Source organism: Ictidomys tridecemlineatus, chromosome 6 (assembly GCF_052094955.1).
Source record: "Ictidomys tridecemlineatus isolate mIctTri1 chromosome 6, mIctTri1.hap1, whole genome shotgun sequence".
Taxonomy (NCBI): domain Eukaryota; kingdom Metazoa; phylum Chordata; class Mammalia; order Rodentia; family Sciuridae; genus Ictidomys; species Ictidomys tridecemlineatus.
Window position 1 is genome coordinate 63,208,199 of NC_135482.1, and position 23,129 is coordinate 63,231,327.

Consider the following 23,129-nt stretch of genomic DNA (forward strand, 5'->3'; position numbering starts at 1 on the left):
GTCTGGAGATAACCACCTCAAATAGAGAGTTTGGCACTGACAACAACATCGCTGCAGATGTGCTATGATTCAATAGTGGCTGCTCTTTCCCTGTGGCACAGAGTGCCTAAAGTAGAAGGGGTTCAACTTACCTAGTCACACGTCAAATGTATTTATGGATATGTGGGGGTGTTTGAAGAGAGGCAAAATTAGGTGCAATCAAAATGCAGAGTACATTCTTCCCTCAAGAAAACCCAAAAGGGATCTAAGTAATTAAAAGGAAGAGAAAAAGGTGTAGTTTGGGGTAGAGGCCATGAAGGGGATTCCATCATGTATCTTTTCAATGCTTGACCCACATTCCCTGATGTCTCACAACACCCCACAGGCTCCTCATGATGCTGATTACTGAGGCTTCCTGGGATTTTCTGGTTCATTCTCTGTTGCTCCTTCAGCCTTTTTACCTGTCTATATACAATGTTGACAGATTTGAAGTACTTGTTTGATTCTCTTCACATCAATTTGTGAAGAGAATTTGTGATACTGTTTTCTACAACCAGTAAGATCTATTCCTAAAACTTGGAGATAGTTTTTGAAAAACTCAGATCAAGGGACAGGGATTATATTTATCATGCACACTACATACTTATATCTCAGCAGCATCACAGGGCACATACCTTCTACTAGTGTATTTGTAACAACACTCATTATACTGTTGATTCTGTCCTTCCGTCCATAGGAGGCCAGTTGGTCCATGGACACTAAAAGAGATCCAGGGCCTTTCTTCTTAATTTCCACCTCAGTTGTTGCCTATAAAAAGATAGCAATAGGGTAAGAAAGAACTGATAAATGTAAGGCTGGGCCTTATTGGATGGATGGTCCAGAGTATGAACAAGAACATATAATCTTCATTACTTCTTAAATTTATTTTCTAACACCAATTCAGCAATCTAGTCACTTCAAGAATGAAATAAGTTGGCTACAGTTCATCCTTAGTTGTCTAGATAAGACCAAGTCACTTAAGTTATGCAAATCTACAATGAACCCAAGAATCTGGCTGGGACCCAAATGCCTCACTTGGTTAATTCCAACCACAGAGTAGAAAGACCAAAACCCCCAGGGAACTAACTGCCACTAGGAGTGGACCCTGAGTTTTCTTGTCTAATCTTACATCCATGGCATTTGGCTAGAACTGGTTCACATGATAAAATAAGTCAAATTCACTTTTACCTGAAATTTCACTGAGGATAAGTTCCTGATCACACTGAAAATTATGAATATTGTTTCTTCCCTGGGTAGGAGCACCATTACTCTTAACAAATCACCCCTTTCAGAGACCAAATAAGCATTAGCCTAACTAAACATTAGCAAATTGAAGTTATACTTCAAATCTCCTCTGAGCCACTGTAAGAAAAAAACATATATATATATATATATATATATATATATATATGTATATATGTGCGTTGTGTGTGTGTGTGCATGTGTGTATGTGTATGTGTGTATTTTTTTCCTCTTTTTTCCAATTTTGAGACAGGGACTTGCTAAGTTGCTCAGGCTGACCTCAAATTTGTGGTCCTCCTGTCTCAGCCTCCTAAGTAGATGAGATTACTTACAGGCACATCCACTATGCTTGGCCTTATTATAATGTTTACTTTGCCACATTACAATTTTATTTTATGAGTTAACCTGCAATGTTCAAATTCCAAACCAAATAAAAGGGAAATAAAAATCATCAAATTGTTATAAAAATATTTGTTAGATGTTTTACCTTGGGCAATAATGGTATGATGGATTATAGGAAAGTTTTTCTTTCTTTTGGATACCAGGGGATTGAACCCAGGGGCACTTAACACTGAGCTATATCCCCATCCCTTTTTATTTTTCATTTTGAGACAGGGTATTGCTAAGTTGTTCAGAGCCTCGCCAAGTTGCTGAGGCTGGCCTTGAACTTGCAATCCTCCTGCCTCAGCCTTCAGAGCCACTGGGATTATAGGTGTGTACCACTGTGCCCAGCCAGAAAGGGTTTCTTATTGTCCCTTACTTATGCTTTTGTGAATATTTTACACCAGATTAGCTTAACACTTAGCTGTCTAGTGACAGCTGTACCATGTCACCTATATGAAATTGTCTGCTCCTTCCACTGTGAAGGTAAGAGGTCAATAAGAGGACAGAGATAGCCACCAGGGGAGAGACATGTTTGTTGAGGCCTCAGAAGTATATGCCTGATCAACCCCAGAATTATCCTAGCTGTTTTGAAAATAAAATAATTCTGGTGAGCTACATTAAAAAGTCCTTCTGTCCCTTATACATATTTAGATTTTAAGGACTGCAACAAAAAAAAAAAAGTTCCTAGTAGATGACAAGATTTATCTTATTGAAGTGCTTCGTTACACTGTTTTACTGATCCAGACATCTGGTTCCCTCAGGGCCTTGTCTGTTTGGCAGAGCTATAGGAGAAATGGAAAGAAAAAATAACTGATTTCCTTGGGAATTCCCAGCTTCTTCTTATACAAACATCTGTATATGTAAGAATGACTTTGTTGGCCCGGTGCGGTGGTGCCCGTCTGTAATCCCAGTGGCTCAGGAGGCTGAGGCAGGAGGATCGAAAGTTCAAAATCAGCCTCAGTAAAAGTGAGGGGCTAAGCAACTCAGTGAGACCCTGTCTCTAAATACAAAACATGGCTGGGGATGTGGCTCAGTGGTCGAGTGCCCCTGAGCTCAATCATGGTACCAAAAAAAAAAAAAAAAAAAAAGGACTTTGTTAATCATTGTCTCAAATCATAAGATAAACAACTTTTTTTCCTTTATTTTTTTGTGATGTTGGGGATGGAACCCAGGGCCTCGCCTTGCACATTCAGTAAGCTAGTACTCTACCACTGAGCTATACATCCTGCCCCAGAAGATACATTTCCTAGAGAAGCCACTTTTGAAAGAAATTTCAGCCTGATATTCAAGACATTTAATAAATCGAATTTAATTACTACATTTAAAAAATAATAGTCATCTAAAAATGAACACAGAAAGGCTCTAAACAATAGACATTATTTTTTTTTCTGGCATTGTACTGATTCTAGATTTTTACTGAACTACCCTTTTGTAAATCTGTTACATGGTAGATAATTTTCACAATGCTGACCTCCACAGTGCTATAAGATCTGCCAAAACAGTTGACTCATCAAGGAATATAAAAGTTGCTTTTATATGGTTTTTGTACTAAGCATATCTTACTGTTTTCTGGGCTGGCTAGCTGGCTATAACAAGATATAAATTCTTAGGATTTATTATCATCAACCTTAAAAAACAAAATTCATGAAAACAGAGTCTGAAAGACCTATTTAAACATTAGGTTATCATTTAATAGTCCTTACTGGAAAGCTAAAATAATCCTTAAGCTTAAGGATGGAACAACTATTATGTATATCTTTTGATGTTAAATGAAAATAAACTATAGCAGGGATACATGGAGATAATGTCTGCAACATTAAAATTTGCTTTGTAACTCCCTTATAGAATACATTTTAATTTTCAAAAAAGAAATAAGTAAAAGACACCAAGAAAAAAAATGTTCAAAACTCATGCTTGGGTAATTTTATGGGTAAAAAATTCATATGTTCTCTTTCTATAAAACAAGAGCATTTGGAATAGATTCAAATAACTGGTTCATCAAAGTCTTCTGGGAACAATAAGATATTTAGAAAAAGTCCCACAACAGATTTCTTAAAAATCCATGTTGCAAAGAAGAAATCACAAGGGAAATTAGAAAATATTTAAAAATCAATGATAATGAAAACATTAAAATTTATGGGATGCAGCTAAAGTAAAGGCTAGAGGAAATTTTATCACTTTAAATACTCACATTTGAAAATAAAAAAGGCATAAGAATCAATGCTCTAAACTTCTATTTTAAGAAAGCAGAAAAAAATAAATTAAATCTTAGTAAATAGATAAAAGGAAATAATGAAAACAGAAAATGAAATAATAAATTGATAAATAATAGATAATAAAAAGTAAAATATTGTTTTTTTGAAAAGATTAATAAAATCATAATTCCTATAGCAAGACTGGCCAATAAAAACAGAAAGAAACACACATTATCATTTTCAGAAAGGAAGAAAGGATATCACTATAAATCCTACCTTTGTGCCACTTCATCTTAAGTGAAATGGTCAAACTAGTCAAAATATAACTATCAAAACTGATACAAGAAGAAATAGAAAATCTTCATAGCCCATTAATAATTTAAAAACCTTACTACAAAGAAAACTCCAGCCCTAGAGGGTTCTACAAGTGATTTCTATGAAACATTTGTAAGAAATAATACTAATCTTACACAAATTCATTCAGAAAACAGAGGATAAGGATATTCACTTGCTTAATAAAGTGAACATAATCCTGATATCAAACCTGACAAAAACAGCACAAGAAACTGTTCTCATAAACAGAGGTTTAAAATCCTCAGCAAAATATGAGTAAACAAAATCCAGCAATATACACAAAGGATAATACATGATAATCACAAACAGTTTATCCCAGGAAAGCAAGGTTAGTTTAGAGCCAGAAAAAAGGTCAATGTCATGCATCACAATGACAGAATAAAGAAGAAAATGAATTTGATCACCTCATAAATGCAAATGAACAGCACTGAACAAAATTAAATACCTCTGCATAAAATTTCTCAGCAAGCCACAAATAGCACATAGTAGTTTCAATCTGATAAAAGATATCTATGAAAACCTATAGCCAACCAATAGCCAATGCTCATGGTAAAACATTAAATCCCTTCCCCTTAATATTGGAAATAAAGAAGATGTCTGCTTTCATCAATTGTATTCAATTTTGTATCTAACATCACAATGAATGCAATAAAGCAAAAACAAATAAAAACAATTATTTAAGTTGTTATGCACAGAAAATATTACTGTGTATATAGAAAACTATGTAGAATTTTCCTAAAATAAAAAACCTCTGAATTTAATAAGACCAAATGTTATAATTTACCAAGGTCACATGATGCAAGATCAATATATAAAAATCAACTGTATTTCTATATTGTGGCAACAAACACTTGAAAAATCAAGTTTTTAAATTATACCTTTTGTGAAACAAGGAATAAATCCAATGAAAGATGTGCAAAACCCCCCATTATGAAACTCTGATTTTGTTGCGAGAACCTTGAGGACACCTAAATAAATGAAGAAATACACCACCATTCATAGATTTTTAGGACATTAGAATTAAGATGCCCACTCTCCCCAAATTGATCTACAAAATTCTAAGTTTTTTGCTAGAAATTAAAATTCTAAAATGTATAAGCAACACTCCAAGGCTCTACAATAGAAAAATAATCTTTAAAAATGATCTAGAAGAGCAAAATTATTTCTTTTTTAAAATATTTATTATTTTTTTAGTTGTAGTTGGACACAATACCTTTATTTCACTTATTTATTTTTATGTGGTTCTGAGGATAGAACCCAGTGCCCCACACATGCCAGTCGAGCGCACCACCACTTGAGCCACATCCCCAGCCCGCAAAATTATTTCTTAAAAATTTTTATCCTTTAAATATCTTTAAAAACTGCCTCAATTTTAGACTCATTACAAGATAAACATGTATGGGCATAAGAATAGACACATAGATTAAGGGAACATGTATACACCAATTGATTTTCAGGTGAGCACTCTACCGCTTGAGCCACATCCCAAGCCCTCAATTGATTTTCAAGCAAGGCACCGATTCAACTTCAGTAACTCTGGGTGAGGATTACTCAGTGTACTGTAGCAATCTGATCACACAGTGACCTTTAATAAAGAATACGGTTGGCAGAGTATGTGAATATTTATGAAATTTTATATATATATTGAGATAAACAAAGATCAACCAATTAAGAAAAAATGAAGCTATTTATTTAGAGCTTTCTACAGCAAGGGTATCAGTCACTATTGCTTGCATTCTGGCAGAGATTCAAAGGCAGGGAGAGTGGGAAATCTTTGTAGGGGAAAAAGGGAAGGTTTCAGATATTCCTTAGTTTTCAGAGAAAGCTGTTGGCATGGGGAAACTGGAGGTGGACTAACTAGAAGCAGATATCCTGGGTGATTGATTAGGAGAGCAGAGCTGGCTTTCTCTGGTCCTAAGTTGCAAACGAGAACAAAAATTAGGAGACCTATCAGTTATTACTCCAGTCCTGGTCATTTGGGGCTGGTTGTTATTGTTCAGCTTCCTGGGTTGTCACTAGAGAGAGCAATCTGACCTACTGGAAGCCAAACTTTTTCTTAAGAGAAATTTAAGTAGACCTAGAAAAATGAAGAAAAATACCACATTCATAGATTATAAGATATTAGAATTAATATGCCTGTTCTCCCCAATTTATCTATCAAGACTTTAAGTTTTTCAGAAGAAACTAATAAAATGATTTTAAAATTTATAAGGAATGTACAAATGCTTTACAGTAGGAAAATAATCTTTTAAAAATAATCTAGAATAGCATTTATTCTAGTAAATAAAATAGTATTTATTCATCCTTGATGCTTAAATACTTCTTTCTTTTTATGGCTGAATAATGTTCCACAATAAGGATGTAACACATTTTGTTCAGATGATTATCAGCTGACGAGCACTTTTTTTGACTATTGTGAATAATGATTTTGAGTATTCATGTACAATTTTTTTGTGAGAACATATTTTCAATTCTATTGGGAATATATCTAGTAGTAGAACTGTTGTGTCATATGTTTAATATATATATATATATTATACACACACACACACACACACACATACACATTTTAGTTGTAGATGGACACAACATCTTTATTCATTTGTATGTGGTCTGAGGATTGAATCCAATGCCTCACACATGCGAGGTAAGTGCTCTACCACTAAGCTACAACCCCAGCCCCTATGTTTAATTTTTTGAGGAACTGTCAGACTATTTTCCAAAGTGGCTGTACAATTTTACATTCTTATTGGCAATGCTGACTTTGCATATTCCAGCAGACCACTGAGTCAACAGAAGGGAAGAAACCTGGAGTAGACTCTCCCAAGTAAAGCAGTTGTGCAGTAGACCTCTGCTGGGGATTTTGGGAGATGTACCTCTGCTATGAGCTCAGCTACCCATTCTTATCATCTGGGAGAGAGCTATTGGAGAGGATGGAGAAGATTTAAAAACCAGTTAAAGCCAGGAGCTGTCTTTTCTTAATTCATCCTATAAGAAGCCTTGGAGTAAAACTATCAGTAACAGTGGAAGTAACTAAGAACCTTAATTAAGTTCTTTAAAAGCTAAAACCAGGTGCAGTGGTGCCCATCTGCACTTCCATCGACTTAGGAGGCCAAGGCAGGAGGATTGCAAGTTTGAAGCCAACTTGGACAACTTGGCAAGACTTTGTCTCAAAATAAAAAATGTAAAATGTAGCTCAGTGGTAGAGTCCCTCTGTGTTCAATTCCCAGCACCAATAAACAAACAAACAAATTAGTCAGTTTCTCTTAATCTAAATTCAAAGTTTATCAGAGCATTTGGCTACTGGCTTCCAGCTTCCTAAACTACAGCAGTCCAGACAGCAGATTCTACCCACTTTTCCATAGATCTGCCCAAGGAAGCTCAACTTATTAATTCTAAATTGCTATCACATGGAAATACATAACTAGAAATTTATCAATCATTTTTCTTGGAACTAAAATCGACAGGATTTTAGACATGTCCTTAGAATCTAGCCATTAATCCCTTTCAAGCCTTTCTAAAATCTTTATAGCATTCTGCTTTTCAATAATTATACAACAATTTCTTTCTCAAAGGATCTTTAGAATACTAGAAGAAGCTCTACTCTCTCCAAGTCAAGCAATTCTATAGAAATTTCACCCTCAAATTCTCAGGACAAAAAAGTCCAAAAGTATAATAAAAGTATAAAGAAACGAAAGGCTACAAGAATGGGCTACAAAATACACTTCACATATTTGTATATTCTATTTAGACTTCACAACAGTTCTACAGCAAATGTCCTTTGATCCCTCCCCCACTTTTTTTTTTAACAGAAAAGAAAATGGATTTAGAGATATCATTTTCCAAGGAACATATGAACAAATGGAACAAAAGAAGAAACTGGGCTTTAGAGTTAGTACTGTGTAATAGTTAATGGTTAAATCTCTGGTTAGAATGCCTGGATTCAAATTCTAACTTTATTGCTCACTGTGCAATCTTGGATAAGTTACTTTTTCCCTCTAAGCCTAGGATACCTTCTCAAAAGTGCAGACAATAGCAGTACCTGTCTCACAGAAGGTGGGGCTGTGAGCATTGTACTAGCACATCTGCCTCAATAAGATATCTGAGTTATGTGTGGTTTCTGGATTGCTGACAGAACCTGCTCTCTTTATGAGTCCTATTTTCTCAAACCAAAGATTGAGAAACAGGAGAAAGTTCCCTTATTTGCTGCTTTAGCAGAAAGCAAAAGTAAACATTCCCAAATTCTGAAAAAATCATCACTATTCAATCATAGTCACATAATTAATAAAGACCTGAAAGCTTTTTTGTTTGTTTTTGGTAGTGGGGACTGAATCCAGAGGTACTTCACCACTGATCTATAATTAAAATTTACAATATTAACATAAAAGTGTTAATATAGTATATCCTTCTAAGAAAATGACTATTTACCCTACTTTTCAAAGGAGCTAATATTTAAGCTGTCAGAAAGATCTTTTTGCCATTAGAAAAACCTTGGTTCAAATAAAAACTAAAGTTACTAAATCTCTGAGGAGGACATTTATTACTGAGTAAGGTGGTTATATGAGTTAAATAAAATCATATATACAAAGTGCTTAGCACACTGTAGTAAGAACTCAGCATGGGATAGCTATAGTTATTAAGCCCACTGTAGAAAACTGGAAAAAAAAGCATAAGAAAGAAAAAGGTTACTAGTAATTTTTCCTTTCAAGGGCAACTACTGCTAATTTTTAGTCATTTTTTTCTATGTATTTTGTCTTTATATGGATTTGATCTCATACTACATAGACTAGGTATCCTCTTTTGCTTGTTTTGTTCTTTTTGGGCCATTAGCATAAAAGACATTTCCCTACATTTATGACTAGCCATAACAGCTTCTTTATGACTTCTAATAAAAGAGTTTTTCTTAGTTATGAAACTCTTGAGAATGATATGTTCTTGCCTACTACACCTTTCTGCCACTTTGAGGTCTCGCTTCCTGGTCCTGGACCAGTTCTGTCACCATCGTCACTTGGGACCACTGCAGAAAATCTCCTAAGTGCATATGGGGTGCAGAGTATGTACGCGTCCCACAAACGAAAAGGCATAGTTCTGAAGGCCACAGTGTAGGGTGGTACAGAAAGTCTTATATTCCATAGCCACCAGTGTGACAGAAGTCACAAAACAAAAACAAAAACCCCAAACCTGATCACCTGACTTTGAAGATCCTTTCTAGATACCTTCTCTCATCTCTTCATCAAAAAAAAAAAAAAGAACAGATTTATTTGGAGATTTGTTTATTTAAGATCAACAACAATGGAATTAGCAGTAGTAGTGACTGCAGAGTTCCCCCTAAAACCAGAGAGTTGGCAAAAACAAATGTTATAGATGATTATGTGTTATAGATGATTATATTTACATTTATTTTTATTTAATTTTCACTAACTCTGTATCTAGTTGTATAAGTTGTATTATTTGGGCTAAAATGTTAGATTAAAACTGCTAGGACATTAAAGTCAAATTTAGCTCTAAATATTTGAACTATCTCCACTGTACTGTCATGCCGAACTACCCCTCCTCACTCTCCAATGATGTCAGCTCTTGCTTTTTTCAGAGAATAGAATTATCTTTATAATTGTGGAGCCCAAAATATTCAACTAGATACAGAATTAGTGAAAATCAAATAAAAATTAAATGTAAATATAATCATCTATAACAGTTATTTTTGCCAACACTCTGGTTTTAGGGAGAACTCTGCAGTCACTACTACTACTGCTATTCCCATTGTAGTTGATCTTAAATAAACAAATCTCCAGAAGAGTGACAGCCAGTGACTATACAGAGAAGACATTAAAATTAATTGGGAAACAGCAGATTGGGGTTTCTAAAGGGTCTAAGATTTTGGATCTATCACTGATGAGTTGTATAACCTAAAGGAACACAAATTCTCTGAACCTGTTTCTCACTTTAAAAATAGTAATCTAGGGCTGGGGATGTGGCTCAAGCGGTAGCGCGCTTGCCTGGCATGCGTGCGGCCCAGGTTCGATCCTCAGTACTACATACAAACAAAGATGTTGTGTCTGCGGAAAACTAACAACAACAAAAAAGGAATCTTAATCTCTTTCAGTCTTATAGATTTTTTTTTTTTTTTTTTTTTTTTGCACCAGGGATTGAACTCAGGGGCACTTGGTCACTGAGCTACAATCCTCAGTCCATTTTGTATTTTATTTAGAGACAGGGTCTCACTGAGTTGCTTAGTGCCTTGCTTTTGCTGAGGCTGACTTTGAACTCACGAACCTCTTGCCTCAACCTCTGGAGCTGCTGGGATTATAGGCATGCATCACCGTGCCCAGCTTAGTCTTACAGAATTTTTGCTTAGAAGAAATTATAATGCATGTAAAAGTAATTTGTAGCTTTTTAAAAAGTATAAATATAAGGGGGAAATATTCTGCTTTTAAGATAACAGGGCAGGGGGAGATGAGTGAATCTCAAACACATCCAAACTGCCTTTTGAATTTTTATGTACAGTCAATAACTGCTCTAATATGCTAAAAAGACAAATCACTCTGAAAGATTTCATCTATGATTATCCAGTTTTCCTCCATACATGCATCATGCTGATTAAAGGGCTAGCTATCTTCATGCTGTGTTAGAGGACACTGAAGTTAGAACAATATAGAAGCTTATATCAAGAGCTTATACCAGCTAAGAAAGCATCAAGGAAAGTTAAGGAATTAGAGGTAGAAAGGATAAGGATCACCAAGGTCATAATTTCAACTAAAAAAAAAAAATAAAAGGTATAAACAGCTTAGAATTTAAAGTAAGGTTAATAGATGGATTTTCCAAAGAGGGGGTCACTATTGGAACCCCACAGGCAAGTGACTTTGTGTAGCTATTACATGCAACTTCTCCAGAGCCTGACATTTGATTACATTTAAAATTTATCTTTTGATTCCCTTCTCCTTCCTCCCCCCATACACTGTGTGTTCTCGCCCCAACCCCCCACTTTTTCCTCCTTTGACTTATTTCCATTTCAATTTCTTCTAAGAGTCTAGGTCCTACTGGTCTTAACCTCTCCTTGCCTGGCTTTTCTCCTTGTATACACCTCTGGCCCCAGCATCCCACATGAACATGCCTCTTTGGAAAAAATCACATCTCAGGAGATAAAACATTATTCAAAACTATATTACTTTTTTTTTCTTAAACAGAAAGAATAAGATTTTTAAATTTCAAGCTGTTTCCCTAGGAGGACAGAGGAAGTTGGAGTGCGGGAGAAGCAATGGTGGTTCCAAACCGGCTCAGACTTGTCAGACTTGGTCATTGGTGGTGGCACTCTGGCATTCTCATTCCATTGGGCAGTCAGTTAATGCAGGTAGGGGGAGGGGAACAGATGGGCAGACAGACTTGCAAAAATGGAGAGAAACAAATAAGATAAAAGGATGGTAAAGGGAGTCAGAAACAAAGAAGAAAGTTGGAGGGCAGATGGAGAAAAAAATAAAGGAAAGGAGAAAACAGGGTAACAGAGGCAGGACTGAAGAGAGAGAACTAGGAGGGAGAGAACAAAAAACAGCGGGTATTAATAAGGGTGGGATTGAGAGACCCGTGCCAAGGGCAGGGCGGGAAGAGGGGAAGGGAGCGAGAGACTGCCATGCCTAGCCTCATCTACTGTGGGTACTTCCTTACACTGTCATCGGTAGCTGCCTTATCTATTTTCACCTCTGGCAGTAGCCGCCCGCCGATGTGGGAGCCCGGCCCGCCGATGAGCGACACCACGCCATTGCAGTCCACCGTGCTGTTGCGCTTCACGCTGCGCCGCAGACTGGGGAAGATGCGCGAGGAGCGGCTGCCCTGGCTGTAGCCGCTGTAGCCGCTGTAGCTGCTGCGACGTTCCCGGGCCCGGATGGGGATGAACAGCGAGTCCCTGCGGCCTTCGCTCTCCTCCACCGTGCTGTGCTCGTCATCTGCAAACTCATTCTCGGAACCTGGGTCTCGGAACCGCCCAGGGCCCCGGAAGCTGAAGATGCTACTTTTGCTGTTGTAGCGGGAGAGGAAGGGTGAGCCTGGGATGCTGAGCAGTGACTGAAGGGGGAAGAAAAAAGAAAGAGAAGCATGAGTTGGGCTGGGACCCCTTACAGGATAAGCCAAGACAGTGGTGCTGCCCGCCCAAGCCCCACCCTGGCAGCTCTCTTATCAGAATGCAATGTTCCCTAGAGTAATGTTGGATGTTGTATTTCCACAACTCCATCACCCACTGTTACTTCCCCTCTTCCATACCCTCTGAGACACTCTGTCTGACCAGCTAACCATCTAGAAACTCTACTCGCTGTTCACTAATGTATGGCTATGAGGCTTGTTATCTCACATTTTAGGTGGCTGATCCATTGGGAAGCACATCACTGTGTGTACTTCTTAGTTCACTAAGGTTCACGAGGGTGAGTGTGCCCTTCCGCTTACTCAAGTTAAACTCTAATGCCACACAGAACTTGAAAAGTGCCCATACCACTTACTGTTCCCTCCGTGAGTACTACTCTACAGTGGTCTTCAGGGTCTTTTAGTTTAGTTGAATATTATGCATGCCCTCGCTTGCCTCATTTTAAAGTCAATATAACATTTTTTAATCAGAAATTTAAATAGTTATAAATTATATAATTCCCAGGTTAAACAATTGTAAATTACATAATTTTCCACATTTGCATTTTTCAAGTAAAACCATCACTTAAAATTCTTGTGACCCTTAAAATCTTTAAAAATAACATTTCCTGCATTGTTATTATAATTCTCATGAATATAATTGATCAAGCTACACAAATATATTACATATTTTATAATAAATTAGCTTAAACAGAAAATTTCATTAAAATGTATCTCTTAATGAGATAGATGAATTTATTCATTTTTAAAATTTTTATTGTTTATTCTTATTTTTTGGAATTGGAGATTGATTAAAGGGGTGCTTTACCACTGAGCTACATCCCCAGCCCTTTTTACTTATTTATTATTATTTTGAGACAGGGTTTCACTAAGTTGTTTACGGCCTCACTAAATTGCTGAGTCTGGCTTTGTGGATTTTCATAAAACTGGGGCTTCACTATTTTTGTTTTAATACTTACTATTAGAATGACTCATGGCTCACCATCAATTCCCCCTCTTTTCTAGTAATAGATTTTAAATCCTGAGAAATCTTATTCATACAAATATTATCTTGGAAAGGAAGAATTTTGTTATAGTAATATCACTTAATTCTTAAACTCTTTCAAAGTTATATGCAAAAATTAATGTAGCAAACTATCAGCAAATTTCATCATAATGATCTATCACTTAACAAATCATGTCTTCTTTTAATTTTGTTGAAAGCAAAAAACTGAAAACCAAACTTGCCAAAGGATTTTTTTACCTAATTGTTAGAAGTATTCCAAAAAGGATTTATTATTTACTAATAATTACATGAGTTACTCTTTTCCTTAAAGACACCTTTTTAACCCACTTGAAAGTTTCGAATAATTAAAACACTGTTAATTTCTTTATGTCATTTGCCACATTTTGCAATAAAATGATTCTATCTTATCACATGCTTTAAATATAAATTTTATCAAAACTTTAGAGTGAAAGATTTAGCTCATTTCATTTATGAGAGTGTTTACCACATGATTTAATTGATAAAGCTAGCCCTCAATGTCAAAGTAATAGGCTAGATTAGACTTATTTTCATTTTGAAAAAGCATGATCTCATTTTTACATTTTAAATAAATGAATCCCAGTGATAGTCATCCTATCCTGAATTTACAACAGCCTGACACCCTTGATTATAACTGCTTTATTTATTTTTTTAAATATTTATTTTTTTAGTTGTAGTTGGACACAGTACCTTTATTTTTATTTTTATGAGGTTGAGGATCAAACCCAGGGCCCTGCACATGCTAGGGGAGTGCTCTATCGCTGAGCCACAATCCTAGCCCATAACTGCTTTATTTTTAACAAAAATATAAGATACAGATAAATTCAGACAGCCTTATGGTGAATTTAAGGTCCCTAAAGAAAAATTCATAGACAGTAATATTTTTAATTGTCCTTTTACTTGGCATCCCAAAGACTTCTATACCTCAGAGAAATGAACCACATAAAATTTGGGATGAATAAGGAGGAGAGTACTTCTGAAAAGGGAAGTGGGAAAAGAGAACCAGTGTGATTTTGAACCACAGAGTTGATCTCAGGTAGTTGTGTGCTAAAGGTCTGGAAATTGGGTTCCTTAAAATTGTGCTTGGAAAGTCTTCAAGTGCCCCAAGAGGATATAAGCCCATTTTGAAGACCACTGCCCAAAGAGAAAGAAACTTGAAAAATGACTGCTATTAGACAATTCTCCTTGCTACCCTGAGATACTTAGTTTTGTCCAATTAGGACTTTGAAGGAGTTTCACAACAGCTTAAAACTATGTAGGATTTTAAGAGTTTTTAGGCCTTAACTGCCCTCGCTGGGTGTGTGGTGGCACACCTGTAATCCCAATGACTCAGGAGGCTAAGGCAGGAGAGTTTCAAAAGTCCAACTCCAGTCTCAGCAACTTATTGAGACCCTTGGTAATTTAAAGACCCTGTCTCAAAACAAAAAAATATATAAATAAATAAAAAGGGCTGGGGATGTAACTCAGTAGAAAAGTACCCCAGGGTTCAATTACCAGTGGGGAGAAAAAAAAAAAAAAGACTGCATTGTAGAAGTTAAGGGCATGCACTGTGCCAATATAGTGCATATATTGTAAGTGCTTAAAGAAACCTTTTTTGATAATACTCTTGATAGTAACATTGGAAAGGCTGTGGGACCCTTTTTAGCATTTCTGTCCTTGTCTTTGTGTTGTACAGAACTCAATTTCTAGTTCTACACTCAAAAGGCTTTCAGTTTCTACCTCTTCCTATAACGTACTAAGTCCCCATCCCCAGATCAGTACATTTTCTTTGGAGAATTCTACTTTTATCATGGCTCCATTCTCTCACCTGTGTTTATTTATTTATTTATTTTTTCATTTATTATGTAGTATTTTCCTGCCTAGGCTCTAAATCATTATTGTTAGGTCATTTACTGTTAAACACATGCCATAGGCTATACAAAGGCCTCTAGGAAAGAGGCTGCAGGTAAGAACATCTCTCATCACCCTGATTTATTTTGTTCTGTAGCATCTTGGCTTCAGAGAGGAGGAGGTACACTAGTAGATTCCAGAATGGTGGCTGGGTCTTGTTATGAGTAAAGCCTGATTCGCTGTCACAAGGGCATGTGCCTGGCCAATCTTATGCTTTCTCCTATGTTGTTGGATTGGTAAAGAGATGGGGGCCTCCTCTGCCTTACTACTCCTCTCTTGTTTGGGCATCCCCATTGAGTCATTGAGTCATTCCCCTGAACCAGTTCTATTCAAAGTGTGATTCACAGATCAATGCTAGTATAAGACTTGTTACTGGTTTGCAAAGAGACAAGCAAAGAAACTGAGAGAAACGTTTAGAAATTTTTACAGCAATTAACATAGTCATAACATTTAAGAATGTGATGACTTTTCCAGAAATTCATTGTTATTATATTTTATAATGGTATCAGTTTATGAAGAATAGGGAAAAAATAGAAATTAGTCCTTCACCACAGTTTGGGACACACTCACTGCTCTAAAGCTGGAGATGGTATCTTAAGATGCACAGGTACAGAGGAAGAGTTTATTTCTCAACTCCCAAGAAAGGTGGCCATGCCACACCATGGAGGACCATGTGTAAAGTGTCAGGGATGGCTAGGAGGCAGGATTGAGTGGGAAAGCATAGCCCAGAGCCTTTATTGTAGTTTGATTCTCCAGGAATGAGTGAAGCAGAACAGATAGCTTTAGGACTGGACAGTCAATAATTTTAGAGGGGTTTGGACTATAGAAGTGATACTTGGTATCTAGTACCTGACCCTGGGTGGTTTGGGGCAAGAGAAATACTGGCTTGTTTTTTGAGTTAGACAGGAGATGTCTTGGGGTATGAGCTCTGGATTTGTTGATCTACATATGAAAGGCATGCTCAAAAGCAAATGTGAGGTTCTAGTGGTGACATGTCTATAATCCCAGTGGCTTGAGAGGCTGAGACAGAAAGATTGTAAATTCAAGGCTAGTCTCAGCAATTTAGTAAGATCCTGTCTTAAAAAAAATAAAATTAAATTAAAAAAAAAAAAAGACAGTGTGACATAGAACACTCAGGGTATAGGTCTGGATGTTAACAGATTAGGAACTTATATTACCCCGAGGGCCTCACTGGAGAGAAAAATTACTAGGGGAAAAAAAGGACTCAGACATTTTGGGATGTCTTTGTTAAATTCCACAATCATCCTTAACACCATCACTCCATGTCCTAAGAAGTGAAATCAAGACCCTTCCAACTCTGATTCCAATTTACTTATTACATTTTTTCTTTCACTATTTCCCCTCACACACCCAGCCATACAGTCACCCTGCCTTCAGGACTTTATTTTCTCCATTTCCAGTGCACACTCCATTTTCAACTATGGAAGAGCATACTGCCTGATCATCTTTATATCTCGTGGGCTATTTTGCATATGAGATACAACATTTAGCTTAATTAACAAGTATTTCAATTATACACTGCAAGTAAGTCACCTGGATTGAACCCATATTTTATATTCCGCGAATATGGGTGCTGACACTACCCAATACATTAGTCCCCACTCAAGGAAAAGAGGTTTCATTTGTTTGAAGATAAAATTAAATTTTGTTTAATGAAATACTAATTATGTCTGAGGACTTGTCACTCTATTAATTCCTGGAATCGAGTTAGATTTATGAGATGATTAGATCTTACTTCTTGTTTTCAAAATCTTTCCTGCCAACCAACTAGATCCTTCTGGTCCTTTTCAGATGGTCACAACACAGCTAATTAAAAATATCACCTTAGGTCTATGTACTTCTTAGGAGAATGGCTTTGAGGTGTTCAGGATTTGAGGGAGCAGATCTCACAGAAAAATCGACTGTCGGGATTTCAGGGCACCCACAGGTCTACAACAACTTGGATATTTAGAATCTGACAAATTGGTGATTTTCAATGTTCTATTTCCATGCCATATTTCATTTTTAATTCACATTTCTTTCCAATATAATATAACAGAGAATTAGAAGCTGCTTTTGCTAAAAGTATTGCTTCTTCATTTGGACCTGCAAATGCCCAAGGAATAACTAAAAAGTAGGATAAAAATTGACATCCCTGTCTTCATTTTGCATCTGTCTTCAGATTTCTGCTCAGCTCTGCATAAAGGCATCTTTATCATTTACAGAGTTTTCATTTTGAAACATAATAACAAGGCTTATTAGCCCTAAATTAACCTAATCTATCTTGTCCCTCTTCAAGACTGAGTACACCAGGATAAGAATAACTAAGATATTTTGAAGATTTGTAGGGGCATTCAACTGCCAGCTTTTATAATGCCTTGTTCCACACTTCTGGAGTGATATCTAGAAGTCTCTAGTCATTGCCCTACAGCTTCTAGGAACAACAGAACCTTTCAGGTAGATCACCCCAGGATAAAACTGCCCCCCTAAGCAGGAGCAATTATCTCATGGGAATTAAATTGCCTCCCTCCAGGATCACAGGTCTGATAGATAAATACCCTGAGCAGCAAATGGAGATTGTCCCCTTAAGCAATAAGGATCAAAGCTGCCTCACAAAACCAGAACTAAAATAATGAACAACCAGATCAGTTTGACTAAGACTATTAAATTATGCATATCTTCTACTCCCCCATCCCAATTCTTCCTCTATTTAATCCTAAAGCTCATGTCAGCACTCAGAAGACAGGGCTGAGACTCCTGATCTCACTCTGCTACCCAATGTGGCCACACTGGTTAACGTTCCTTTCCTGTTTTTAATTTTTTGTAGTTATAGTTGGACACAATAACTTTATTTTGTTTACTTATTTTTATGTGGTGCTGAGGATCAAACCCGGGGCCTTGCATGTACAAGGCGAGCGCTCTACTGCTGAGCCATAACGCCAGCTCCCCTTTCCTGGTTTTTACAATTACTTTTTCTCTTTATTTTTTGGCCAGACCTAATTTCTTGGGAGTCCCAGAGTTGGGCATTTGGTCTAGAATTCTAGTAATAATAGCACTGATTCCTAAGTGTGGTCTGGGGACTTCTGGTGGTCCCTGAGACCCTTTTAGGGGGGCCAATGAGGTCAAAGCCATTTCATGATAATGCTGAGATAATATCTGCCTCTATGGCTTTCATTTTCTCACAAGCATATAGTGAACACAGTAGGCCTGAAAGCTTCACAATACTTAAAGACTTTTCTTTTGCAAAAAGCAGTGATAATAATGAATATGATTTTTAATATTGTATATCAGTATTTGGAAGATTTGAATGATTCAGTGAACCAAAATTTCCCAGTTGATCAATCAATGCATGATGCTACAGATCATTCACAGGTTAAAGATTTATGGTGCTAAACAAAGCAAAGGATTTTAATAGAGCAGAGTATGAAGTCACTATGTAGTTTCAAATTTTACACTGCAACTATTGAAAAAATTGCCATTGTTAAGTTTGGGAACAGAACTGAGAAGGAACATTCATGACCTGAAAAGGCTATTATAACATCCCTCCCTTTTCCAACTACATATTTTTATGAAATTGAATTTCCTTTAAATACTTTAACAAAAAATGTATCTATAGCAACAGATTAAATGCGTGCAGAAGCAGGTATGATATTCTAGCTGTTTTCTATTAAACATCAGATTAAAGAGAACAGCAGAAATATAAATGAACCACTTTTCCCATTTTTTTTTATTGTTTTGGAACAGTTCATTTTTAGAAAAAAATATATAATTTAAATTAACTATTAATGGATTTAATCCCTATATTTTAAATTTTTTGTTTGTTCTTTTTAGTTATATTCGACAGTAGAGTGTATTTTGACATATTATATATACATGGAATGTAACTTCCCATTCCTGTGGTTGTACATGATATGGAATTACACTGGTCGTGTATTCACATGTGAACATAGGAAAGTTATGTCCAGTTCACTCTACTATCTTTCCTATTCTCATTCCCTCTCCCATTCCTTCATTCCCCTTTGTCTAATCCAATGAACTTCTATTCTTCCCACCCTATCCCTTTATTGTGTATTAGTACCTGCATATCAGAGAGAACATTCAGCCTTTTTAATCCCTATTTTTAAATAAATTAGTACATATTTTAAAAATTTCTTAGTTATAATTTCTAATAAGACAAATTAAAGGTACATTTCAAAAAAGCTCCTATGGTCCTCAGTTTTTAGAGATATAAAAGGGTGGTCCAAAAAAAATAGGTATAGAAATATAAAGGAGTCCTCAGACCAAAAAATTTGAGAACTACTGCCAACAGAATAAATTAATTTGGCAATATAAACTCATCCTAATACTTAGAAACTGTTCTGCATCTTAAAAATATAGAGAAATAGGTAAGAGATGAATGGGCAGTAGACAATCTCAGAATATGAGGATGTAAAGGAAAGTGACATACATTTGAACTGCTGTGGGAAACCAACACCAAATTCATTTGTAAGAGATAGATGATCATATATGTGGTTATAGGTGAGGGAAGAGGTAGTCAGAAGCACAAATTCTGGAGTAGATGGGCCTGGATTCAAATCTTGGCTCTAAAACCTACTAACTATACAACATTGGATAAGTAACTAAATCTCTAGGCCTCAGTTTCCTCATTCTTTCAAATAAAATCAGACAAACTGCAGTGGAATCATGGGGAAAAAGAATATTACTTTTTTTAAAAAATATTTTTAATTCTCAATGAACCTTTATTTTATTTATTGATACGTGGTGCTGAGAATCGAACCTAGTGCCTCACACATGCTAGGTAAGCACTCTGCCATTGAGCCACAACCCCAACCCCTGGAAAAAGAATATTGCTACCCTGTGGGATATCTAAGCAAGTCTTGTCAGTCTGATATGGCCTCTAGGAATCTATATATATTCTTTTTTTCAAAGAGGGGGATTAGAAGAAGTGAACATTTTCATGTAAAGCAGGATATCTCAGAATCCCAGTTTGATTTTTTGAGCCAGGGAGTAATCACTGCAGCTCTGTGCTAAAGCCTATAGATTAATCAGAGACTATTCAATAGTCAAGTGCTACCAGCGCTAAGGTATTCATTAACTAGCTCAGTGATGGCTCTTAAGACAAGGCTAGGATTACAACAAAGCTCCCTAAGAGAGGCCAAACTAGGAGAAATGTGCTATGAAGGTGAGGCAGTTGGCTCCCAGCCATAAAGAAGTCTCAGAAGGGGTTAAACCAAAATTTTAAAGTCCTACAGTCATTTGTCAAACAATATTTGAATGCTAGCTATCTGTAAATAAGGACAGCTTGACTGCAGGACTTTGAAAAGAAGATATGAACATAAATAAATATGTATACAGAGTACACATACAGTAAAAAATCAACAAGCAGAGAGGGACATATAAAACATGATGAAAAGATGAAATGAAAATTTCCCTTAGGGAATGAGGAGGTCAGGGAAGGTTTCTTGAGAAAAGAGGTAAAAGATAATTATGATGTGGAATTCAGAGATGGAAAAATAATGGGACATCTTAGAGTGGACCTTTTTAGAGTAAACCATAGAGGGTAGAAAACAAACATTACGCATCAGGAGTACTGGGTAGTTCATTTTGGGTTAAATACTAGAAGCTTGATGGGGCACACTGACTGGAACCTTAAAAGATAAACTGTGTTCCTAATAAAGGGAGAGGAATGCTCTGAACTCCATGCTAAAGAGTTGGAACTTTATTAGCAAACAGAATGAATCTGATTAAGGGAATACCCTCTCCCACTCTTCTTAATAACTATTTGGAACTGTTGATATTTTCTTTAGCCCACAACTCAACTTCTCATTTCCTTCAATACATTTTAAATTATCTTCATTATGGAAAAATTAGAGGGATCATTTTTTTCAACTTCTTATACACTGTCCACAAACTTATGTACCTCAACATTCTCTATTTTCCTGAGGTTTCAGAGGATGAGATGCACCTTTTCTGTTAAAGACATATCTATTTGCCTATCTTTCAAGATTGTACTTCATTTCTACTCTATTCTACTCCATTTTCTAATCCTACCTTTCCATCTTCTGTTTTTTCCCCTCACAGATGATAAAAGTGCTATTTTCATCTAAATCCTTCAAAGAAGTTTACATAAGAAGTCTATGCTCGGGCTGGGGATGTGGCTCAAGCAGTAGTGCGCTCGCCTGCATGTGTGCGGCCTGGGTTTGATCCTCAGCACCACATACAAACAAAGATGTTGTGTCCACCAATAACTAAAAAATAAATGTTAAAATTCTCTCTCTTTAAAAAAAAAAAGGTAGTCTATGCTCATTGTCTTCCCATTCAGACTGGCACTCATTCTGACTGAAATATGTTTTTAAAAATCCTCAGTGATTTTTATATTATCAAATCCATTGGACTCTTCCCATTCTAATCTCACTCTGCATCTTTGTTAAATTTCAACCCCCTGGATCACTGCCCTGCCCTCTCCAACTCTTCTACTTTTAGTTTCATTAACTCCTGGCTCTCTTGGCACCTCTAAGCAGTCATCATCTGTTTTCTTTCATGAGCTCCATCTCCTACTTCCATTAACACCAATGGTCATGTTTTTGGTCTACCTGACACATTCAGTTAGTGAGATCTCATCAAGTTTCATGGTTCCAATCACCACTTCTCTCTCAGGACCTCTTCCCTGAGCCATCATTTGACTATACACGTATCTAAAAGACCATTCTACTTTGTTATCCAACAAATAATCCAAACTTAGGGTATACAAATTAAAATTACCCCCAGTATATCTCAATTATGGAATGATACTGTCCAACTATTACATAAATAATTCTTTAGTGTAACTGGCTGTCCCACTGTCCTGTAAACTCCTTAGGGTAGAGATGCCGTTTAAACCATCTCTTAGTCTCTGGGATCCTTGATATGTGGTAGAAACTCCATAAGTGCTTGCTTCTTGAATAACAACAGTTGCATTTTAGGAAGTGGTCTGCTGATAGCCATACCATAAGGAGAGGGAGAAAGACTAAAGGGAAAACCAAAATCTGAACTAAGATAAGATTAAATAGAGGGGGCTGGGGATATAGCTCAGTGAATGCTTGCCTTGCATGCACAGGCCCTGGGTTCAGTCCCCAGCAACACACACATACACACACACACAAAAACAAACAAACAAACAAACAAACAACAACAACAACAAAAAAACAGATTAATAGGAATAGAAAGAAGGGGATGGTGGGAGATTTGCTGTGTTAAAATGAACAAGACTGGCCAAAGACTGAATGGAAAGTGAGAGACACCAAGAAGTAGCTAAATGAACCATCTCTGGAGTGGGGCAGGGAGAGACACTGGAGACATTGCAATGTACAGTAAATGTAATCTATTCTGTAGCTTTAAACTTTCTAGCATTTCTTTAAGATGGGGAAATTTTAATTCTTAATGCCCTAAGTGGTGATGTTTAAAACCCAAAGGTATTTATCATGATGATATTTATAGTAGTAGAATGATCAACAATTATATATCCTCTTTCCTTTCTTTTAGTTTCCTCATTAATCCAAGTTGTGTAAAACTGGAGGCTTTTGACATACTATTGGCTAACTTATCAGCACAACACTATATGTCTAGAATATCTAGGATAGTTCATTACTATAACTTGTCAAGCTGAAATAAGGTATGCTAAAGAGTTTCCCACTATTTTTATTATTATTACCTACAATTATATGCAATTCTTAAACAAAGATGTCTGAAGCTCAACTGCTAAGAAAAGTTCCTCCTAATATTTTTAGAACTTGATGCTTGCTGGTGGGACATTCATTTTACTGTGAAGCAAGGCCACCAGAGGTGATGGTTACATCAGGGAAGGCAGGGCAGGACTAGAGAACAGCCATCCCCAATGCTGGTAATACTTCCTCCTA

General features: G+C 36.4%; 1 protein-coding gene across 10 annotated transcripts in view; it reads right to left on the reverse strand.

The window, feature by feature from the left end:
• The window catches only part of Scn8a (sodium voltage-gated channel alpha subunit 8), a 177,238-nt gene that overhangs the window by 56,356 nt on the left and 97,753 nt on the right, over positions 1 to 23,129 (reverse strand). For all 10 annotated transcript variants that reach the window (XM_078014665.1, XM_078014672.1, XM_078014670.1 and 7 more), the window contains 2 exons: positions 11,886 to 12,248; positions 654 to 786 (listed from right to left, as the gene is read on the reverse strand). In XM_078014665.1, coding sequence (XP_077870791.1) covers positions 654 to 786; positions 11,886 to 12,248 — 496 coding nt within the window. The remainder of the gene's footprint in view (positions 1 to 653; positions 787 to 11,885; positions 12,249 to 23,129) is intronic.